The 21,422-nt window shown below is 34.0% G+C and overlaps 2 protein-coding genes across 2 annotated transcripts; both read right to left on the minus strand.

Moving 5' to 3' along the window:
* Positions 1–13,144: 13,144 nt before the first annotated feature.
* LOC131649439 (uncharacterized) lies at positions 13,145–20,645 on the minus strand. The gene is made up of 7 exons (XM_058919203.1): positions 20,544–20,645; positions 20,372–20,443; positions 14,582–15,159; positions 14,376–14,502; positions 13,987–14,277; positions 13,805–13,906; positions 13,145–13,689 (listed from the first exon to the last, which is right to left on the minus strand). Exons 3-7 carry the CDS (start codon positions 15,151–15,153, stop codon positions 13,333–13,335), a joined length of 1,449 nt encoding a protein of 482 aa, XP_058775186.1. The 5' UTR covers positions 15,154–15,159; positions 20,372–20,443; positions 20,544–20,645; the 3' UTR covers positions 13,145–13,332.
* LOC131649440 (uncharacterized) lies at positions 15,554–18,918 on the minus strand. The gene is made up of 3 exons (XM_058919204.1): positions 16,271–18,918; positions 16,133–16,188; positions 15,554–15,917 (listed from the first exon to the last, which is right to left on the minus strand). Exons 1-3 carry the CDS (start codon positions 18,916–18,918, stop codon positions 15,907–15,909), a joined length of 2,715 nt encoding a protein of 904 aa, XP_058775187.1. The 3' UTR covers positions 15,554–15,906.
* Positions 20,646–21,422: the final 777 nt, after the last annotated feature.

Consider the following 21,422-nt stretch of genomic DNA (forward strand, 5'->3'; position numbering starts at 1 on the left):
GATTTAGAACTTAAAGCTGGAGGAGTCGTTGGTATCGGAGGCAATCAGAAAGGAAACATCATTGGCTACAAAACCGTAGGTAATGGTAAGCTTCCTTCTATTAATAATATTCTTTTAGTTGAGGGTTTGATGCATAACCCATTGTCAATTATCCAGCTTTGTGATAATGGTTATGATGTCATTTTCAATCAAACATCCTGTAAGGCTGTAAGTCAGAAGGATGGCCCAGTCTTGTTCAATGGCAAGAGGAAGAACAACATTTACAAAATAAGGTTATCTAATTCGGAAAACCAGAATTTAAAATGTCTTATGTCTATAAATGAAGAGCAATGGGTCTCACATAGACGTCTAGGTCATGTTAGTATGAGAAAAATTTCTCAACTAAATAAGCTTGGATTAGTTAGAGGCTTGTCCAATCTGAAGTTTTCTTTAGATGCTCTTTGTGAAGTATGTCAGAAAGGAAAGTTTACAAAAACTTCTTTCAAAGCTAAGAAAGTTGTTTCTACCTTTAGACTATTATAACTTCTTCACATCGATCTGTTCGGACCAGTGAAAAGTGCTTCTATCAATGGAAAGAAATATGGACTAGTCATTGTAAATGACTACAACAGATGGACATAGGTAAAATTCTTAAGGCAAAAGGACGAGTCGCATTCTGTATTTGACACCTTCTTCTCTGAAGTGCAAAACGAAAAGAATTGCAAGATAGTCAAAATCAAAAGTGATCATGGTGGAGAATTTGAAAATAAAGACTTTGAGAGTGTGTTTGATAAGAATGGTATATCACATGACTTCTCTTGTCCCAGAACTCCACACAAAATGGTGTTGTAGAGAGGAAGAATATAACCTTGCAAGATATGGCTCGCACCATGATCCAAGAAACTGACATGGCTAAGCACTTTTAGGCAGAAGCAGTGAATACAACGTGTTATGTTTAGAAAAAGGATTTTTCATAAGACCTATTTTGGGAAAGACTCCATATAAATTGTGGAAGAATAGAAAGCCCAACGTTTCCTATTTCCATCCTTTTGGATGTGTATGTTTTATTTTGAATACTAAAGAAATCTGAGTAAATTCGATTCCAAAGCACATAAGTGTCTATTGTTAGGATACTCTAAACGCTCAAAAGGCTACATAATCTATAACATAGAAACAAGAATTGTGGAAGAATCAATTCATGTCTGATTTGATGATAAGCTTGACCTTGAAAAGTCAAAGCTAGTTAAAAAGTTTACAGATTTGGAGATAACCTTTTCAGAACCCAAAGAAAATAAATCACAATTCAAAGAATCAAAAGCTCAGGTAATTGAAGTTGCTGATACTCCATTTGATCCCCCACAATAGAAGAACAAAATTGCAACTTCACACCCTGAAGAAATGATACTTGGAAACAAAGATGCTCTTGTCAGAACTAGATCAACCTTCAAACCAACTGAAGAAACTCTTATGGGATTCGTATCTCTGATTGAAGCCACATCTATTGAAGAAGCTCTTCTAGACAAGGACTAGATTCTGGTGATGGAGGAAGAACTGAATCAATTCACAAAAAATGATGTTTGGGATCTAGTTCAGAAATCTAAAGATGCCCTCGTCATTGGAACCAGATAGGTGTTCAGAAACAAGCTCAGTGAGAAAGGTGAAGTTGTCAAAAACAAGGCTCGAATGGTTGCACAAGTTCATAGTCAACAAGAAGGGATAGTGTCATACCCTAAAATTTGCCCACCATATTTTATACTCAAGCTCACTTGAAAATCAAAGGCTCAAATATACTTTCTCGATATAACCTTGATGTTTCTAACAATATGAGAGGAGAATGGAATGATTTACAAGCACTCCTTATGAAATATTGTCCTTATGCATACTATGTTCATTTATTTTCTCATCGATTGTAACTTGCATTAGTTACATCATCAAGAAAAGTCAAATAAATTCATAAACTCTTTGACAAGCTGATCTTTGCTCTCAATTTTTTTTGTTCTTCTATAAAACTCCATGATGAGTTATAAGCTGACCAATTAGAAGAAATTGCATATTTTTTAGAGATTGATGAGATTGTAAGTGGTTAAGGTGCAAATCAAGTTGGTACTTTGAAACGAGTTGGAGATATTGTTGGGGATCACATTACAATTCTAGTATTAGCTTGATAAACACGTATGAAACAACTTGTTCAGTTTTAAAAAAATGCAAAAGAAAGAGGAAGACATGCTACACGCGAGGATGCAGATAGTTGTTACAATTACTTGAAGGCATTTGATTTAATATTTACTTTGCACTTGATGAAAGAAATCATAGGCATAATAGATATGTTTTGTCAAGCCTTATAAAACAAAATCAAGATGTAGTTAATGCTATGAATTTGGTTCGTAAAACAAAAGATCTTATTCAAAGTTTGAGAGAAAATGGTTGGGAAATATTATCTACTAAAGTGAAAACATTTTGTGAAAATCATTGTATTGAGATTCCTGATCTTAATGATGTTCATTCCATAACAAGATTTTGACGTTTTCGTCTTGAAGAGAATCAAGTCACAATTCAATATTACTTTAAAGTTGAAATCTTTTTTTACTACCATTTACAAACTGTTACAATAGTTTAATATCAGATTTAGTGAGCAAGCAATGGATTTGTTAACCCTTTCTTGTGCTTTGTCTCCTAAGGATGAATATAAAGCTTTTAACATTGATACTACTTGTTCTTTAGTTAAAAAATATTATCCTATGGATTTTAGTGATCAATATAAGAATAATTTGCAATTTCAACTCCAACATTTTCTATTTGTTGCTTGTCAATCATCAAACTTGAATAATTTATGAACTCTTCAAGAATTATGTTCATGCTTGGTTGCATCTGGACAGGATGAAATTTATTTATTTTATTGATAAACTACTTCATCTTATGATGACTCTTCCCGTTTCTACTGCAACAACAGAGAGGTCTTTTTCAACAATGAAAATTATCAAGACTAAGTTGAAACTTTAGTGCAAGCATTAGTTCTGAGTCTATTATTGGTGATTTCAAGTCACTCGAAACGTGTAAAGCATTATTTTAAGGTACATTTAAGTCATGTAATTTATTTTTTGGTTAATTAACTTTAGATTTATTTTAACTTAAATGTTTTACTTAAATTATTATTTACAATTTTATTTATAACCTTTATTTATAACCTTTTTTCATATGTTACTGAAGGGATACTAGTGGATGAGTGGTGTCGTTCTTGCCATGATGCGAGTCTCAGTTAATAGTGCTTTTTTCTTTCGTTATCATCGCCTTCAATTGCCATAAAAAATACTACAATCACCATTGTCATTAGTAGTAGGGTGGAATGAACTTGAAGCCCAACTCATTTAGATCGAGTTCTATGGTGGGCGTCAATTAAATTGCTAAAAAACTACAATAAGATATCCCTTGTTTGTAAGATTGTTTCATGTGTTAAGAGTATTCAGGCAACATGTAGGCCTTGCTCATGCGGAGTGGTGATAAATTTGCATGTTTGTTTCTTTGTGGGAAATTAGATGATGTTTCCTCAATCCTAAGACTAAGGTATTTATTGAGACTTTCTTGGGTCTTAATTACATATATAGTGGAGCAGCTTTGCACTAGCTCCACTACCAAGAAAACAGTCAGAAAAAAACTTGTTCTTTCTAAATTCATGGAAGAATAAATTTCCTCCATTGAGACTTTATTTAGTTAGCCACCACGCGGTCGCATCATTACCCACGTTTATTGGGTAACTGAAGTTATCTTAGACGACTCGAGTTCAATAGGACGACCTATCTCCAAGTTTTGGTGAATATGTTTGGCTCGTACAAAGCAAGCTAAGGCTTCACTATGTAGCCCGACCCTTGCTAGTGTGTTTAGCCTCCCTTGCTTATGGACTATCCACTCTTAGCGCCCGATAAAATTATATCGGTACACATTTAAAAAACTGACGATGATAAAATAAAAGTTTTTAGAGTCTAATTAATTTTATAATACTCCCTCCGTTTTTTATTATAAGTCGTTTTGGAAAATAAATTTGTATTTAAATATAAGTCGTTTTACAATTCCAATGAATAATTAATGCTATTTTCCCTATTATATCCTTAAATATTTATTATTCTCTCTCCTTTCAATTTTATGAATTTAATCTTCCACATGTCATTAATGAAGAATAATTTTGTAAAAACCTTTATAATTTCTCATTTTCATACAACAATTATTATTTTTCTTAATCTGTGTGAAAAATCTAAAACGACTTATAATAAAAAACGGAGGTAGTATTAAAATGTAAAATATTATATTGAATAAGTTTATATTGGTAAATATATTTTATTTAATTAATTAGTAGAAATATTAGGGAACAAAGTTATTATTGTGTAAAAAGAAATTAAATTCTATTAATCAGCTTATAAAATTTGATGCCTTAAAAGATTTAATGGTTTGAGCCAAATTAAGAACATGAGTCCCATTAGGCCTCCTCTATTGGTAAAAGCCACCTTTTATATTGGTATTTGTCATTGTCTATATTGATAGTAAGTGGTGACCCATGAAGAATGGAAATATGATAGAGAACATGGGGCCATTTCTTTCATTATCGCCTACTTCGAGTATCTATCTTCTACTCTTATAATGTTTATTTTATTAATTTATGAGTGTATATAAGTACAGTATCGATTAGCTATGTTTATTTTTATAACTAATGTTTATATTTTTAGTCACAGAAATACGGTTGATACGGTTAACAGTAATATAAATAGTGAAAAGTAATATCAAGTTATCAACAATGATATTCACGTGAATATTGACAATGAATAGTGTATTTTAATAATAAAACAAAATTTATTAATAAAATATAAAATATTAGTTAATGAATTGATAAAATTGGTTAATCAACACTCAATTATTAAAAATAATTTTAAATAGTAAAACAAAATTAATTAATAAAATATAAAAAATTGATTAATAAAATTATGAAATTGATTAATAAAGGCTCAGATATTAAAAATATTTTTAGTAGTAAAAAAAAGTTAAATAATAAAATGTAATAAGTTGGTTAATAAATTTATTAAATTGATTAATAAATGTTCAAATATTAAAATAACTTTTACTAATAACATAAAATTGTTTAATAAAATATAAAATGTTAGTTAATAAAGTTATAAAGTTGACTAATTATACAATTTTGTATCCCTTAATACAAAAAAAAAACTTATAAAAAATTATTTTTATATTTTTTTCTTTAAAATATTTTATTTTTATATTATTTCACTTTTTACCGTATTAGTAAATAAAAAAATACGGTGTAGTGTAAAATTTTGGTGTAAAAATATCATTTTTTATATAAATTATATAAGTAAACATATTAGGTGTATTGATTATGAAATTTATTTCTATTAAAAAACATCTCTAAGTATATATAGTCAAATAAATAATATAAAATAATTGATTTTATGAAAATTATTGATTTAACTTTGTTTCAGGTTGGATAAAGGCTGACCTAATTCATATGCCATATTTCTTCTCGGATGTTCATCTCGGTGTCATGTAGGTGAACTTGACTAGTATGTGGTCGTATAGGAGCACGTAAAAGTCATTAGAGTCTCTAAAATCTATTAGGGTTTTTTTTTTTATATTTAAAAAAATTTGGGAGTGGCGGTAAGGGTTATCTTTTATTATACTAAAATTCAAAGTTTTTTTTTTCTGGTAGATTCCAACTTTATCCGATAAGTTTGTCACTTGGAAATTTGTGTTTTATTATAAGTTTAACACTTGCTATTCCTTTCGTGTTTTCGACTGCTTCGGTTGGTTATTAGCGTATATTATTCATACTATAAGCTTTTCTATTCTCACTAGTTAGATAACTTATAGCTGAGCTGGCATATGCTAATAGGATAGCATTTACTTGTATATAAACCATACCCTTGTATCATTGGTAGTTGAATTGAGCATAATCACTTTTATCACTTTCCTTATCTTCTTCTTCCTCTTGCACTCTATACTGAATATGGAACTATTCTGTTACGGTAGTTATGGTAGTTACGATCATCACTCAACCATTATTGACATGGTATCAGAGCTATCAAAGCTCTGGTAGCCATTGCTCTGTTCTGATTCTTTCCTCTCCGCATACGGTTTTTGTTCCGATTGCGTTCTTCTTCCTTTTTCTTGAATCTTGTTGATTCTTGTTTTCTTCTTCAATGGCGAACCAGAGCTACGCCGATTTCTCTACTAATTCTGCAAATCCTTTCTACCTTCATCCAAATGAAAATCCAGCAATCGTTCTTGTGACTCCTCTTCTCAACGACAAGAACTATCATACTTGGGCTCGCTCTATGCAAATCGCACTCATCTCCAAGAACAAGGAGAAGTTTGTTGATGGAACCTTGACGAAACCTCCCGTTTCAGATCCACTCTACGCTCCATGGATTCGCTGCAACACCATGGTCCTCGCGTGGATTCAGCGTTCGATTTCAGAGTCCATCGCCAAATCTGTTCTTTGGATCGATAGTGCAGCTGGTGTTTGGTTGAATCTGCAGATTCGTTTCTCACACGACGACATTTTCCGCATTTCTGACATACAAGAGGACCTCTACAAGTTCCGCCAAGGTACTCTTGATGTGTCAAATTACTTTACTCAACTGAAGGTTATGTGGGATGAGTTAGAAACCTATCGTCCACTACCTGTTTGTTCTTGTGCCATTCCATGTTCATGCGGTGCTACTGCTTCAGTCAAGCTCTATAGAGAACAAGATTATGTCATCAGGTTTCTTAAAGGCTTGAATGAAAAGTTTGCTTCATCTAAAACTCAGATTATGATGATGAGTCCATTGCCTAGCATTGATAGAGCTTTCTCCCTTGTCATTCAACAAGAGCGTGAGATGGACAGTGCCAATTCTCATGTGATTGCAGCTACTCAGTCCACTGATGAAGTTTCTTCAGTGCAAGCTCCCACTCAGGCACAAAGTCACTACACTGCTAAGAATGGTGGGACTAATTTTCGATCTAAACCTCAAAATCAGCAATCTCCCAGAGGTACCAATCGTGTTTGCTCACATTGTGGCCGCACCAATCATACAGTTGATACTTGTTTTCAGAAGCATGGATTCCCCCCAGGTTTTAGAGGTAAACCTAAGGCTCCAGACATCAATTCATCTTCAAATGCTACGGCCAACAATGCTTCAGAGGTACCCCCTAAGGACTCCAACTCTACTTCATTTGGTTTCACTCAAGAGCAGTATAATAGCATTCTAGCACTACTCCAACAATCAAAATCTGCACCTGCTGTAAACTCAGTTTCCACATCACCTCTTGTCCTCAATTCTCACTCCTCTACTGTGAATGGTAAAAATTCAAATCTCTGGATTCTCGATACTGGTGCAACAGATCATTTTTGCTTCCATATTGCATCATTTAGTACTTACAATCATGTTGTGACCATTCATGTTAGCTTGCCTAATGGTGCACAAGTTATTGCATCCATCTCTGGTACAGTAGTTTTATCCAATACCCTTACTCTTCATAATGTTTTGTATGTTCCTTCCTTTCATGTTAATCTCATCTCTGTTGCAAAACTTGTTAGATCAAATAGCTGTTCCATCCAATTTGATTCTAATAATTGTCACATCCTGCAGAATCATACCAAGGCCACGATTGGTATAGCTAGCTTGCACAGAGGGCTCTATGTTCTTCATTCCACTTCTTCCCAATCTGCTCATAATCCTAATACTCACTCTGCCTATAGTTCCAATATTTCTAATACTTGTAATTTGTGGCATTTAAGACTAGGCCACATATCACACATAGGTTTACAAGCTATTTCTAAATCCTTTCCTTTCATTAAATGTAATAATACTGAAAATGTACCATGTGATTCATGTCATTATGCTAAACAAAAGAAGTTACCTTTTCCTGTTAGTGTATCTAGTTCTTCTTCTCCTTTTGCCATTCTGCATGCTGATCTATGGGGTCCATTCTCCACCATTTCCATTTTAGGTTACAAATATTTTTTGACTCTTGTTGATGATTTCTCAAGGCATACTTGGGTCATCTTTCTTAAAACTAAAGATCAAACAAAAAATAGCCTCATTCAGTTTATTGCCTACATAGAAAATCAGTTTAATACCACTCTTAAATGTCTAAGGACTGATAATGGAACAGAATTTCTCACCCTATCAGATTTTTTACTAGCCAAAGGTATCATTCATCAGAAAACCTGTGTGGAAACCCCACAACAAAATGGGGTGGTAGAGAGAAAGCACCAACACATTCTCAATGTGGCTAGATCTCTCTTTTTCCACTCCAAAATCCCTCTAAACATGTGGAATTTTTGTATCCAGCATGCTGTGCATATAATAAACAGACTACCTTCTCCCTTGCTTAACTCCAAATGCCCTTATGAGCTTTTATTCAATAAACCTCCTTACATGTTGCATTTAAAGGTTTTTGGTTGCCTCTCATATGCCACTTCTTTACAAGCTCATAGGACAAAGTTTGATCCTCGAGCCAGAAAATCCGTGTTCATAGGTTACAAAGATGATGTGAAAGGCTATATGCTTTATGATCTTTTCACTCATCGAATTTTCCTTTCACGAAATGTGATCTTTTATGAAGATTCTTTTCCCTTTAAATCCAATTCTTCTTCTGATCACACATCTGCTCCATCTAATACATCTAGTCATGTTTTAGATGACCATTCAGCTATGTCATCTATTCCTGTCTCACAGTCCAGCACTACTGACATCTCCCTTTCTGATATCTTTTCTGACGATAGTGGAATTCTTTCTCCTTTTCCCAATGGCAGCCCTACAAACTCTAATTCCTCTAGTCAGCCTAGTTTCTCTGGCCAGCCCACTGATGCTGACCCTGTCCATAGTCACACTGCTTTACCCGAGTTTACTGAATCACCTATGCCTCTACAGCCCCATAACTCTCCTTTAACCAGTGGTCCTTCCCCTTCTAGTAACCAACAAAGTCCTCCAGTCAATACCTATTCCCCTGAGTCTCCTATTTCAGAGTTTGATCCCTCTCAAGCTGTTCCATCTATACCCTCTAGACACTCCACTAGAAATTCTCATCCTCCTCATTACTTAAAGGACTACCACTGTTATTCATCTGCATCTCATTCATCATCCAACATTTTATATCCCTTAGCATTTGTTCTCACATATGATCATTGTGCACCATCTTACAAAAATTTCTGTTTGTCTGTATCTTCAAATTCTGAGCCTAAAACATTTACACAAGCTGTTAAGTTTGCTTGTTGGAAAAATGCTATGAATGCTGAATTGCTTGCTCTTGAGGAAAATCATACATGGAGTATTGTTGAGCTTCCTCCAGGAAAGGTCCCTATTGGATGCAGGTGGGTGTATAAGATCAAATACAAACCTGATGGCTCTATTGAACGTTATAAGGCACGATTAGTAGCTAAAGGTTAAACACAAATGGAAGGCATAGACTATTTTGATTCTTTTTCTCCTGTTGCTAAGATTACCACTGTTCGAGTTTTATTAGCTACTGCCGCTATCAAGGGCTGGCATCTCGAGCAACTGGATGTTAACAATGCGTTCCTTCATGGGGATCTTGATGAAGAAGTCTACATGACTCTTCCCCCTGTCCTGTCCACTTCAAAGCCTTCTCATGTGTGCAAGCTTCAGAAATCCTTGTATGGGCTTAAACAGGCAAGTAGGCAATGGTACTCTAAGCTCTCATCTTTTTTTATTTCCTTGGGATTTCATCAATCTCAAGCTGACCACTCATTATATGTGAAATCTCACAAAGACCTTATCAATCACAAGGACTGTTTTACTGCCATCCTTGTCTATGTGGATGACATTGTTCTTGCTGGCAATTCTATACATGATATTCGACAGGTCAAGCATCTTCTGGATCAAAAATTCAGAATTAAGGACCTTGGTCAGCTCAGATTTTTCCTAGGTTTTGAGATTGCTAGATCATCCAAGGGCATCTTCATGAACCAAAGGAAATACTCTCTTGAATTGCTTGAAGATTCTGGTCTTTTGGCTGCCAAACCCTCCCTTGTTCCTTTTGACCCTAACCTCAAATTATCTCCTACTGATGGCACACCTATGGAAGATCCCACTTCCTATAGGAGACTTATGGGTCGATTGATTTACTTAACTAACACCAGGCCTGATGTTTCTTTTGCAGTGCAACATCTTAGCCAATTTGTTTCCAAGCCCCTTGATTCACACTATCAAGCCGCTACCAGAATATTAAAGTACCTAAAGTCTGATCCTGCTAAAGGTATCTTCTTCTCTGCTTCAAGTGATCTTACTCTCTCTGCGTTTGCAGACTCTGACTGGGCCAGGTGTCCCACGACAAGGAAGTCAATCACTGGTTTTTGTGTGTTACTTGGTTCCTCTCTCCTTTGTTGGAAATCCAAGAAACAGAACACAGTATCTCGCTCATCCACTGAGGCTGAGTATCGAGCTTTGGCGTCTCTCACTTGTGAATTACAATGGCTGCAATACCTCTTTCATGATCTTATGATTTCTTTCCCAAAACTGGCTTCTGTATATTGTGATAGCAAATCAGCCATCTATCTTGCTCACAATTCGGCATTCCACGAACGCAGCAAACACATTGAATTGGACTGTCACGTCATTCGTGAGAAAATCCATTCTAAACTGATTCACCAATTACCAATCTCAACTACCTCTCAGCTGGCCGATGCATTCACTAAACCTCTCCATTCCTCGGCTTTCAATTCCAGCATGGGCAAGTTGGGACTTTGTAGCCTCCATAGTCCAACTTGAGGGGGCGTATTAGCGTATATTATTCATACTATAAGCTTTTCTATTCTCACTAGTTAGATAACTTATAGCTGAGCTGGCATATGCTAATAGGATAGCATTTACTTGTATATAAACCATACTCTTGTATCATTGGTAGTTGAGTTGAGCATAATCACTTTTATCACTTTCCTTATCTTCTTCTTCCTCTTGCACTCTATACTGAATATGGAACTATTCTGTTACGGTAGTTATGGTAGTTACGATCATCACTCAACCATTATTGACATTGGTATCAGGGTTTTTCTGCAAGCTGTGTAAACTAGAAGCTTTTACCTGAGAAAAGAATACAATAAAAAGATATGGCTTCTCATAGGCCTGACGATTTTATTGTCCATGTTTGATACATTATTTGATCCATTATGGATGGTGGACGTAGAACAAAAATCGGGTTATCTAAAAGTTTTCCACCCCTAACATGTTCTCATTTCTTATCTCTTCATTGATTTTCGTTGTTGTTGGCGTTGTTCACCTGATTTTCTAAATTCGATATTTGTTCAGGTAAAGTAGTTAGAGTTGCGTAAAAGCCACAATAATTTCCTCAAGATTTGCTCTAGTTGCCAGTTGATTTTTCATAGTTGTCAAGCTACGAAAAAATCATAAAAAAACATGTTATGATGCCAAATGACGCAGTCGAAAATCCTAGGGAATAGAAAGCGCTAAACCTAGAATAAAATACAAGTTTGCAAGCGAAAAACTTGTCAAATAAAGCTGGAATCCACCATAAAAAAAGAAAATTTTGAATTTTATTATAATGAGAGATAATCCTGACAGCCACTCCCTAGAATTTTTAAATACAGAAAAAATCTTAATGGATTTAAAAAGACTCTAATGGGCTTTTAATCCAAAATAGAAATAAAACTAAAAACTCCTTGATATTAAAACAGAAAATCACTTAAATATTAAAATATTTTCTGACGCGCGGTTTCAACTTCAGTACACTCAAACAACCTTTCTACATCAATCAGCCACATCAATATACGATTTAAGACATAGTTGTAATGTTCCACCGCAATGTCTTAATGACTTAAGGATCATAATGATAAATTTTTTGTTGATACTCTCTCTGGTCACTAGAGAGTCGTTACTATGATACTAAAAAAATTTTCACGGTGGTTGTCTTCAACATACTTATCATTTTTTATTCTAGTATGGAATAATAACGTCATCTGTGGGGTCAATATTCTTTGATCCTCTTAAATTTCTTTAATTTTGTAAATGTATAACTACATTTAATCTTACTTCTTATATTTGGTGTATAGTCAAATCTTGTCTGAAATTTCGCTAAAGATCATCACCTCCAATTAACTATTGAGATTCTTCAAGATAACACTAAGGAAGCTCTTTCACCCGTCAGTAAAGATCGCGCTCGAAACTTGATAAATGATCAACACTTCTGGTCAACCATTGAGATTCTTTATGACAACTCGTTCACCCTTCCAAAAAAATTGTCCCCTACTACATGAATCCCATACTTGAACAACAATTCCTCAAATTCAAGTTTCATTCCAAGAAACTCTTAATGTCCCTCTAACACGTCTAGTAAGTCCACCGTCAAACCAATTTCCTCCTCCTTACTTTTCAAATCCTCCATATGTTTATCTTGTTCACCATAAAATTTACAGAGTTCATCATCCCTAGATCTTTGGATAAGCCCCAAAGCTTAAGGTGTGTCACTACAAGAAATACTGCAATTTGCCAGGGGCTAAACCCCTCACTAAAGGCAAAACCCCTCACAAATGCACAATTTGCGAGGGGACAGCTTCCCTAGCAAAACAGGGGGTCGCAAATCCATTACCGAGGGGATAAACACTTCGCTAATTTGCCAGGGGTTATACCCCTCGCTAAATGCAAACTCAAAATTCTGCTCTGCAGGCTACAGCAATAGGCACCAGCTAGCAGTCTGCACATGGGCAGACTGCGTCAGATATTTTGCTTGGGGATAAGCCCCTCGCAAAATGCAGGATAAATTTTTTTGCTTGGGGATAAGCCCCTCGCAAATTGTTTATATTTAAAAAAAAATAGTATTCAATATCGTACATAATAAATATATATATATATATATATATATATATATATATATATATATATATATATATAATATAATTTAAATTAAAATATATATATATATATAATAATAATTCAAATTAAAACAAAATTATTATAATACATATAATAATTAATATTTAAGCAAATATATTAAAAATTAAACTCCATACAAAATTACAATAATATTTAAAAATAAGTTCAAAATAATTAACACAAATTGTTCCATACAAATAAAAATAAACTTAAATATGTAAATTTAATTATTCCCCCCATTTTGTTCCTCCTCTTCTTCATCAGCTCCTCCATATCCACTAGTTCCTCCAAATCCACCACCACTCATATTTTGTGAAGCAAAAAATTGATCAAACCTTTGTGACCGTTCATTTGCAATTCGCATTGCTTCTTGATATTCCTGTGCCTGCCTCCTCATTTCTTCCTGAAATTCTCTCCTCATTTCTTCCCGTAATTCTCTTTCTCTTCTTTGCATTTCCTCCTACATCTCTAATTGTTTTCTCTTCATCTCTTCAATTTCCAAATTTCTTGCTGCTACTTGTTGTGCTGCCTCAGTATTTGCCAAGTTTCTCACAGTTTCAAGCATTTCGGCGGTTAATATAGGTGGAGTGGATGATCCTTCTCCATCAGCATATCTCATTTTGAAATCTCTACTACGCCGCTTGATATTTTTGGAATACCCTCCAGTACAATACACTCTCCCATTTTTCTTCTTTCCACCTGAAACCTTATACCAAGTCTGAAAACCAATACTGGGGTCAACAGGATACCCTGGTGGTGGTTGGGGTATTTCAGGATGCTCTGACAACTTTATGGCAAGTTCTTTATCAAAATTCTCCTATAAAAAAATTAAATGTTATCATGATTCAAATAAACTATTACATATAAAAGAAATAAAACTATGTACATATAAAAGAAATAAATAAAATATCTTTGATATAAAAATAACTTACTTGAGTGATTTTTGCGCGCTCGTCAATAAACTCTCCATTTCTCTTGAGATGAGTCTCCATGTGGAGCTCATTAAGAAGTGGAGTTCTGCCTAATTCTTCACGCTAAATAAGTAAAAAAAATTAATGCAATGTAATGAAACATTTAAATAATAGTTTAATAAAAAATTAATAAATTTATGTACCATCCTTCGCGCAACTTCAGCCACACTAATACTTCCCGCTGCGTAGTTGCAGCCACCAACTTCAGATGCTCTAGTTTTCTTTGCATGCTCAGATATTTCCTTAAACTTATCAGAATTCCAATGATCAATAAGCTTTGGGAATATATCTTCTCCTATCCAACGTGGACGTGTCCCTTTTGCTTCCCATTTAAGTCTAACATTCCTCATGGTATCAGAAAATCGAGCAGCACATTTTGTGTGAAAGTTTTCTTTAATCGCGGCCTCATCTCTAACATCCCAAACACAATGCTCCTACATTGTTGTATGAATTTAAAAATATTAAATAAAGTAGAATCATGAATATCACAAAAATAAAAAAGGAAATGTCAAAATGAATAAGTAAATTATACCTGAAATGCCTGAAACCATTTTTCCTTTTCATCTTCATGTACAGCTCCATAAGACGGCCAGAATTGTGTGTACTTCTCTTTTATAATATTTGTTATGATCGATACTGCCTGATGTGAGGGAACAATTCTAAACAACAAAATCTTGAGTTAGTATTGATTAAATAAAACTCATATTTAAAATATAATATAAAAACACAAAAACTTACGATCCTGCATCGGGATAAATGATTAGTCTGCCCTCATGATACTTAATTTTTTGAGTCGTATTTTTTTTCAAAATACGCTTCCTCTTCGTTTGCTCCTCAGCACTAGTATCTCCAGGAGCACTGGTATCTCCAGGAGCACTGGTATCTCCAGGAGCACTGGTATCATCCTCTGAAGGGATGGGTAATGGCATGCTAGATCCACCTGTCTCCATATGCATGGGTAATGGCATGCTACCAGATCCACCTGTCCCCATATGCATGGGTAATGGCATGCTAGATCCACCTGTCTCCGTAGGAAAATATGTGGGGTAAGAGTATCCAGGAGGACAAAAAAAACCTGATCCAGGGGGCATGGATAGTAATCCAGTGAAAGATCCAGACATGGGCGGTGTAGGATGCATAGGCGGTGTAGGATGCATAGGCGGTGTAGGATGCATAGGCGGTGGAGTAGAGCGTGGAGTAGAGCGTGGCATAGGAACGAACATATCTGAGTTAGGAACCTCCTCTACAATGAATCTAGTGCGACGAGGCTTTAGTTGACCCTTACCTTTTTCATCTTTTTTGGGTGGCATCTTTTCCTGTTACACAAGATAATATTTGAAAGATAATTGCACAAGATAATATTATCAAGTTAATATTACATAAGATGATATTTGAAAGTTAATATATTACACAAGATAATATTTGAAATTTAATATTACACAAGATAATATTTAAAAGTTAATATTACACAAGATACTATTACACATGATAATATGTGAAATACACAAGATAATATTACATATTCAATTCATTCATCATCATAATCTTCGTTGTCTTCATCGCATCTGATATTATTGTCTTCAGACTCTCCTAGCTCTTCATGCTCTTCTTCAATAGGATTTGTTGACAACAAGATACTTGCGTCAATTTGTTGACCCTCAACTGCAGTATCACACAAACTTACAATCTCCTATGTGTCAATTACCTCATTAACAGGTGAAATCTCATCATGTTGGTATGCAACATCTTCCATTAACTCATCAGTCTCAATGTGACCCATTGGGTTGGACTTGATTACAACACACCATTCTCGTTTCCGTGGGGTAATTGAAGGATAAGGTACATAATAAACTTGCCTAACATTATGTGCCATAATGAAAGGGTCATACTCTTTGTACTTTCTATCTCTTCGAATCTCAACAGTGTTATACTTTTTATCAATTTTTGTTCCTCTAGAAGATGGATCATACCAATCACAATAAAATAAGACAACTTTATTTTCCGAGTCCATATAATTATAAACCAACTCGTAAATATGTGTGATAACCCCATAGAAGTCGTCCTCACCACCCTCTGTAACTCCTTTTACGACTACACCACTGTTTACGGTTTTCTTCCCTACACTCCATTCCTCAGTGTGAAATTTGTAACCGTTTACAAAATATGTGTGCCATTCATTTACACGTTGACTAGGGCCTTCAGACAAATTTCGCAAATGTATTAAGTCAGGACTTAGTGTAACAATACATGATAATTACTGCTTAAACCATGTTGGAAAATAGGCATGTGTGTAACCAGTCGATGGTTGTTCGCCTGTGCTTTGATAATAGTAGGTACCAAATGCCCTATTTCGAAAAGAAAAAGAGGTTAGAGAAGGTAAATCTTAACCAATTAAACAGCACATGATTTAATTTAAAATATACTTACTCAAGATATGGTTTAACTTCAACGCAGTTAATCAGCACATGAACATGAGCAGATTGCATTTCTTTTTGTGAAAGCCAATGCTCACTCTTCTTCCCTGCGGGACGGCCTGGACGACCGAAAACTGATAAGGTAAATTGACTTCTTTCACTGAAGTTAACTTCGTTCCTTATGATTCTTGGAGACAACATCATGTGATTGAAATAATGAGAGCAAAAATGTGATGTTTCGCGATGTATATAATGTGCACAAATTGATCCCTCAACTCGTGCCTTATTTTTAACTGATCGCTTTGAATCACCCATGAATCGTTCAAATGGATACATCCATCTATATTGAACAGGTCCACCTAGAAAAGCTTCATAAGCAAGATGCACAGGGAGATGCTCCATAGAATCAAAGAAACCTGGCGGGAATATTTGCTCCAACTTGCAAAGAATGACAGGAATATTTCGGTCCAATTTAATGATGTCGTCTACTCTTAAAGTTGAAGCACAAATGTCTCTAAAAAATTGACTGATCTCAGTAAGTGGATTAAGCACATTCTTGGGCAGTGAACTGAATGCAATTGGAAGTAATCGTTCCATGAAAATATGACAATCGTGACTTTTCATTCCATGCAATTTCCCAGTGTTGGCGTCAGCACATCTTGCCAGGTTAGAAGAATAACCATCAGGCATCCTCAATTCATTTAACCACCGACATACAGCTTTTGCTTCTTGGGGAGTAAGAGTGTAACAAGCCTTGGGTTTTAATAATTTTCCGTTTGGTCGAGGTTTCAACTCCAATTCTTTTCGATTACAATAAAGTTCCATGTCTTTCCTAGCCTTCTCATTGTCTTTTGTCTTCTCATTATCCATCACCGTGTTAAGCACATTATCAAAAAAGTTCTTCTCAATATGCATAACATCAAGATTATGACGCAATAAATTATCCTTCCAATATGGGAGGTCCCAAAAGATACTTCTTTTTGTCCAATTGTGGTCAACCCCATATCCTTTAATTCTACGTGTTTCACCATAGTCTGTGAATTTTGGTAGGTCACAAACATTATTCCATACTTGAGTCGATGACAATCGAGGGGGAGGTAGATCTTTTACTTTTATTCCTTTTCTAAAAGCATCTTTATTCCTTCTAAATTCATGGTTGGTAGGTAAGAACCTACGATGACAGTCAAACCACGAACTTTTCCCACCAAAGTCCAAAGTAAACGCTTTTGTGTGATTCATGCAATGCGGACATCCCATTTTACCATGTGTACCCCATCCAGACAACATGCCATATGCAGGAAAGTCATTAATTGTCCACATCAAAGCCGCTCGCATATTAAAATTTTGTTTACGAGACACATCATAAGTCCACGCTCCCACCCACAGCCTCTTGAGATCATCAATTAAAGGTTGCAAATAAACATCGATTCCAGCCTTTGGACTCGACGGTCCCGGAATGATGCATGTCAAAAACATGTAAGGTTTCGTCATGCACATCTCAGGAGGGAGATTGTACGGGGTAACAATAACTGGCCAACAAGAATATGCATTTCCTGAAAAATTATAAGGAGTGAAACCATCTGAGCATAATCCAAGTCGGACATTCCTAGGTTCAAGTGCAAACTCAGGATGAACTCTATCAAAGTGTTTCCATGCCTCGCCATCAGATGGATGTCGCATCATGCCTGAACTAATTCTGTTTGTATGGTGCCATGCCATTTGGCTTGCACTGTGCATTGATGCAAACATTCTTTGCAACCTAGGTATTATTGGTAGATAGAACATAGATTTCGCTGCAACGCGATTTTGCCTTTGGTCAACTCCTTTACTGCTAACTAAATACCTCGGACTCTCGCAAAACTTACATTCCTCCAATTCCCCATCATTTGTACCAAACTCGTTGTCATAAAACAACATGCAACCTCTAATGCAACAATCAATCTTTTTAACTTCTAATCCCAACTTCGACACCACCCTTTTTGCATCATAATAACTTGTAGGCATGTTTTCTTTCACAGGAGTCGCGTCCAACATCAATCTCGCAAAGAATTCTAAACACTGATCAGGAACATTCCAATTTGATTTCGCAGCCAAAAGTCTCACACACATTGATAGCTTAGAGTCAGAAGACCCCTCAAACAATGGTATATTTATTTCTTTCAACAGCTGATAAAACCTTTGAGCTTTCTCATTCGGGAGTTCTTCTCCATCTAAGTCTTGTGGTTCATCATATGCCACATTCACCCCTAATGCGTCAGTGAACATCTCCTCGACGAGATTAAATTGCTCCTGGCACTGCATATGTGATGAACTACTCCCTGGATCAACTCTATTTATATCTGGTTCTATATGTGTTTGACTGCTAGAAGCCTCTCTATTCATCTCCTGCATTGTTTCCCCATTAGATGTCCAAACCCAGTAATTTGGCCTAAAACCCACTCTCTCCAAGTGACGCTTCACTTCACTAGGGTCACTAATAATATTTCTGCAACCACACTTTAAACACGGACACCTTACCCCTCCTTCCCTGCGACAACATTCTTGAGCAAACGCATACGAGAGAAACGCGGCAACTCCTTCCATAAAAAGTGGTTTAAGCCCACGTCGTCCAGGAAACATTCTATCATACATCCAACTACGATAGAATTGGTAATGTTCCATACTGCACATGTGAATCATGTTTAATTATATTCAATATTTGTCTTTTTCTAAACATATATAAACTATATACTTGTTTTTAGTCCTAAAAAAATATTTGTTTTTAAAATATATTTAGTTGTTTTTAGTCCTAAAAAAATATATATACATGTGAATCATAAATAAACTATATACTTGTTTTTAGTCCTAAAAAATATTTGTTTTTAAAATATATTTACTTGTTTTTAGTCATAAACATACATACTTGCTTTTAAACTATATATATACACAAAAGCACACAAATTTGTGAGATATAAATATATATATATATATATATATATATATATATATATATATATATATATATATATATATATATATATATATATATATATATATATATATATATATATATATATATATATATATATATATATATATATATATATATATATATATATACTATTTATTTATATACCGTTTTAATAAATATATTGTTTGTATATACTATTTTTTATTACATACAATAAAATTATATTCAATATTTGTCTTTTTCTAAACATATATAAACTATATACTTGTTTTTAGTCCTAAAAATATTTGTTTCTAAAAAAATATTTTGTTTTTAAAACATACAATAAATTATCAAATATATATTAAATATAATAAACTATCAAATATAATTTTAATTTCAAAAGTACAAAATTTACAAACTGTTTTTTTGATATAATAATACTAACTATACAAATTTTTTATACTGTTTTTTTAAATACTTATTGTTTTTAATGCATACTATTTCCAAATACATACTATTTTTATATTATTATACTGATTTTTTAATACATACAGTTTTTAAACTATTATATACCATTTTAAATATATTGTTTTTAAATTATAATATATAAAAATCGTTTTTTTTAAATATACTGGTTTTATAAAATATATTGTTTTTAAATAATATTTTTATAATATATAAAAATCATTTTTTTAATATACTGGTTTTATAAAATATACTGTTTTTAAATAATATTTGTATAATATATAAAAATCGTATTTTTTTATTTAATATATAAATACTGTTTTGTAAATAAAGATTATAATATTTACTAACACATATAAAAACATACCAAACATAATCTTATTTTTAATACTAAACATAAATTTTATTATACTACATTTAAACTACTAATTTAAAAAATCAGCAAATATATTATTGTTCACATCAATAAATCTGTTATTTTTAAAAGAAATAAACTGTAATTATGATATTAAATTCGAAAAAATTAAATAAAAAAATCTAAACACATAAAAAAAATATAAACTATAATCTAAACACATATATAAAATTTATATATAACAACATCATAAACACATATAAAAAAATATAAACACATATAAAAAAATCTAAACACATATATATATAAACACTTCCATCATAAACACATATAAAAAAATTTCAAAAATTTTATATGTGTACCTTAATTGAAGATAACCTGTAGCCTGAAGATTCCCTTCAAATTATAAGATCTTTCTTCCAAGATTTTGTCTTCTATAAATCAATTGTTGTATAAAAAAAACAAAATTAGATTATATTTTAAATAAAAAAGAATGTATAATATTACTTAGAGGAAGTAGAGGAGAAATTTTACCTTCAAATTATGGTGTTGTTGGTTGAGATGAATGAGATTTGAGATGAATGGGGTTGTGAGGAAGTTGAGATGAATGGGTATTTTGGTTAAAGGAAGAAGAAGATAAATATGTAGGTTTGAAATGGGTAACGTTCGGAAACAGAGAAGATGAAGTAAATGCGTGCACATGGGGTCAGACATCAGCGAGGGGCTGCCCCACGGAAATGAAACGGTCAAAGGGGGCGTGGGGGGACCCCTCGCAAATTTCACCTTGAAAATAGAGACTGCACGCGCAGTCTGTTTGCGCCAGTTAATGAGACAGTACTGTCTTTTTTCCGAGGGGCTACCCCTCGCTAAAATCTGTACTTTTTTTCCTTGGGGTTATCCCCTCGCTAAATGCTGTACTAGCTGCAGAATGAATTTTATTTTTGGCGCCACTTTACTTTGCTTGGGGTATCCCCTCGCAATGCAAATTTTCAAAATCAAAATTTCCCTCTTCTCCTATTTGCGAGGGGTCTCCCCTAGGTATGCGTATTTGTTTTTAAATTGTGTTTTGCGAGGGGCTTAACCCCAAGCAACGTTATTTTTTTTGCGTGAAGGTATACCCCTGGCTAAATCCCTTGGCTATTTCAAAGATTTCTTGTAGTGTGTGAAGGCACTAAAGACCCTAACGAGCACGTTGAGCACATAGAAATTATTTTAGATTATTATGTCATTCAGAATGCAATTTCCATGACTTGGATCAAAGGATTAGAAAATAATTCTATCAACTTTTAAAATCACTTTGTGAATAGTTCACATCACACATCACCTCCAAAAACCACCAATTGAAGAATGTCATAACTCTAAATGCTACTTGACACAAATCAAAACAACCAAGGAAAATCCATCTAATATTTT

Source organism: Vicia villosa, linkage group LG2 (assembly GCF_029867415.1).
Source record: "Vicia villosa cultivar HV-30 ecotype Madison, WI linkage group LG2, Vvil1.0, whole genome shotgun sequence".
Lineage (NCBI taxonomy): Eukaryota > Viridiplantae > Streptophyta > Magnoliopsida > Fabales > Fabaceae > Vicia > Vicia villosa.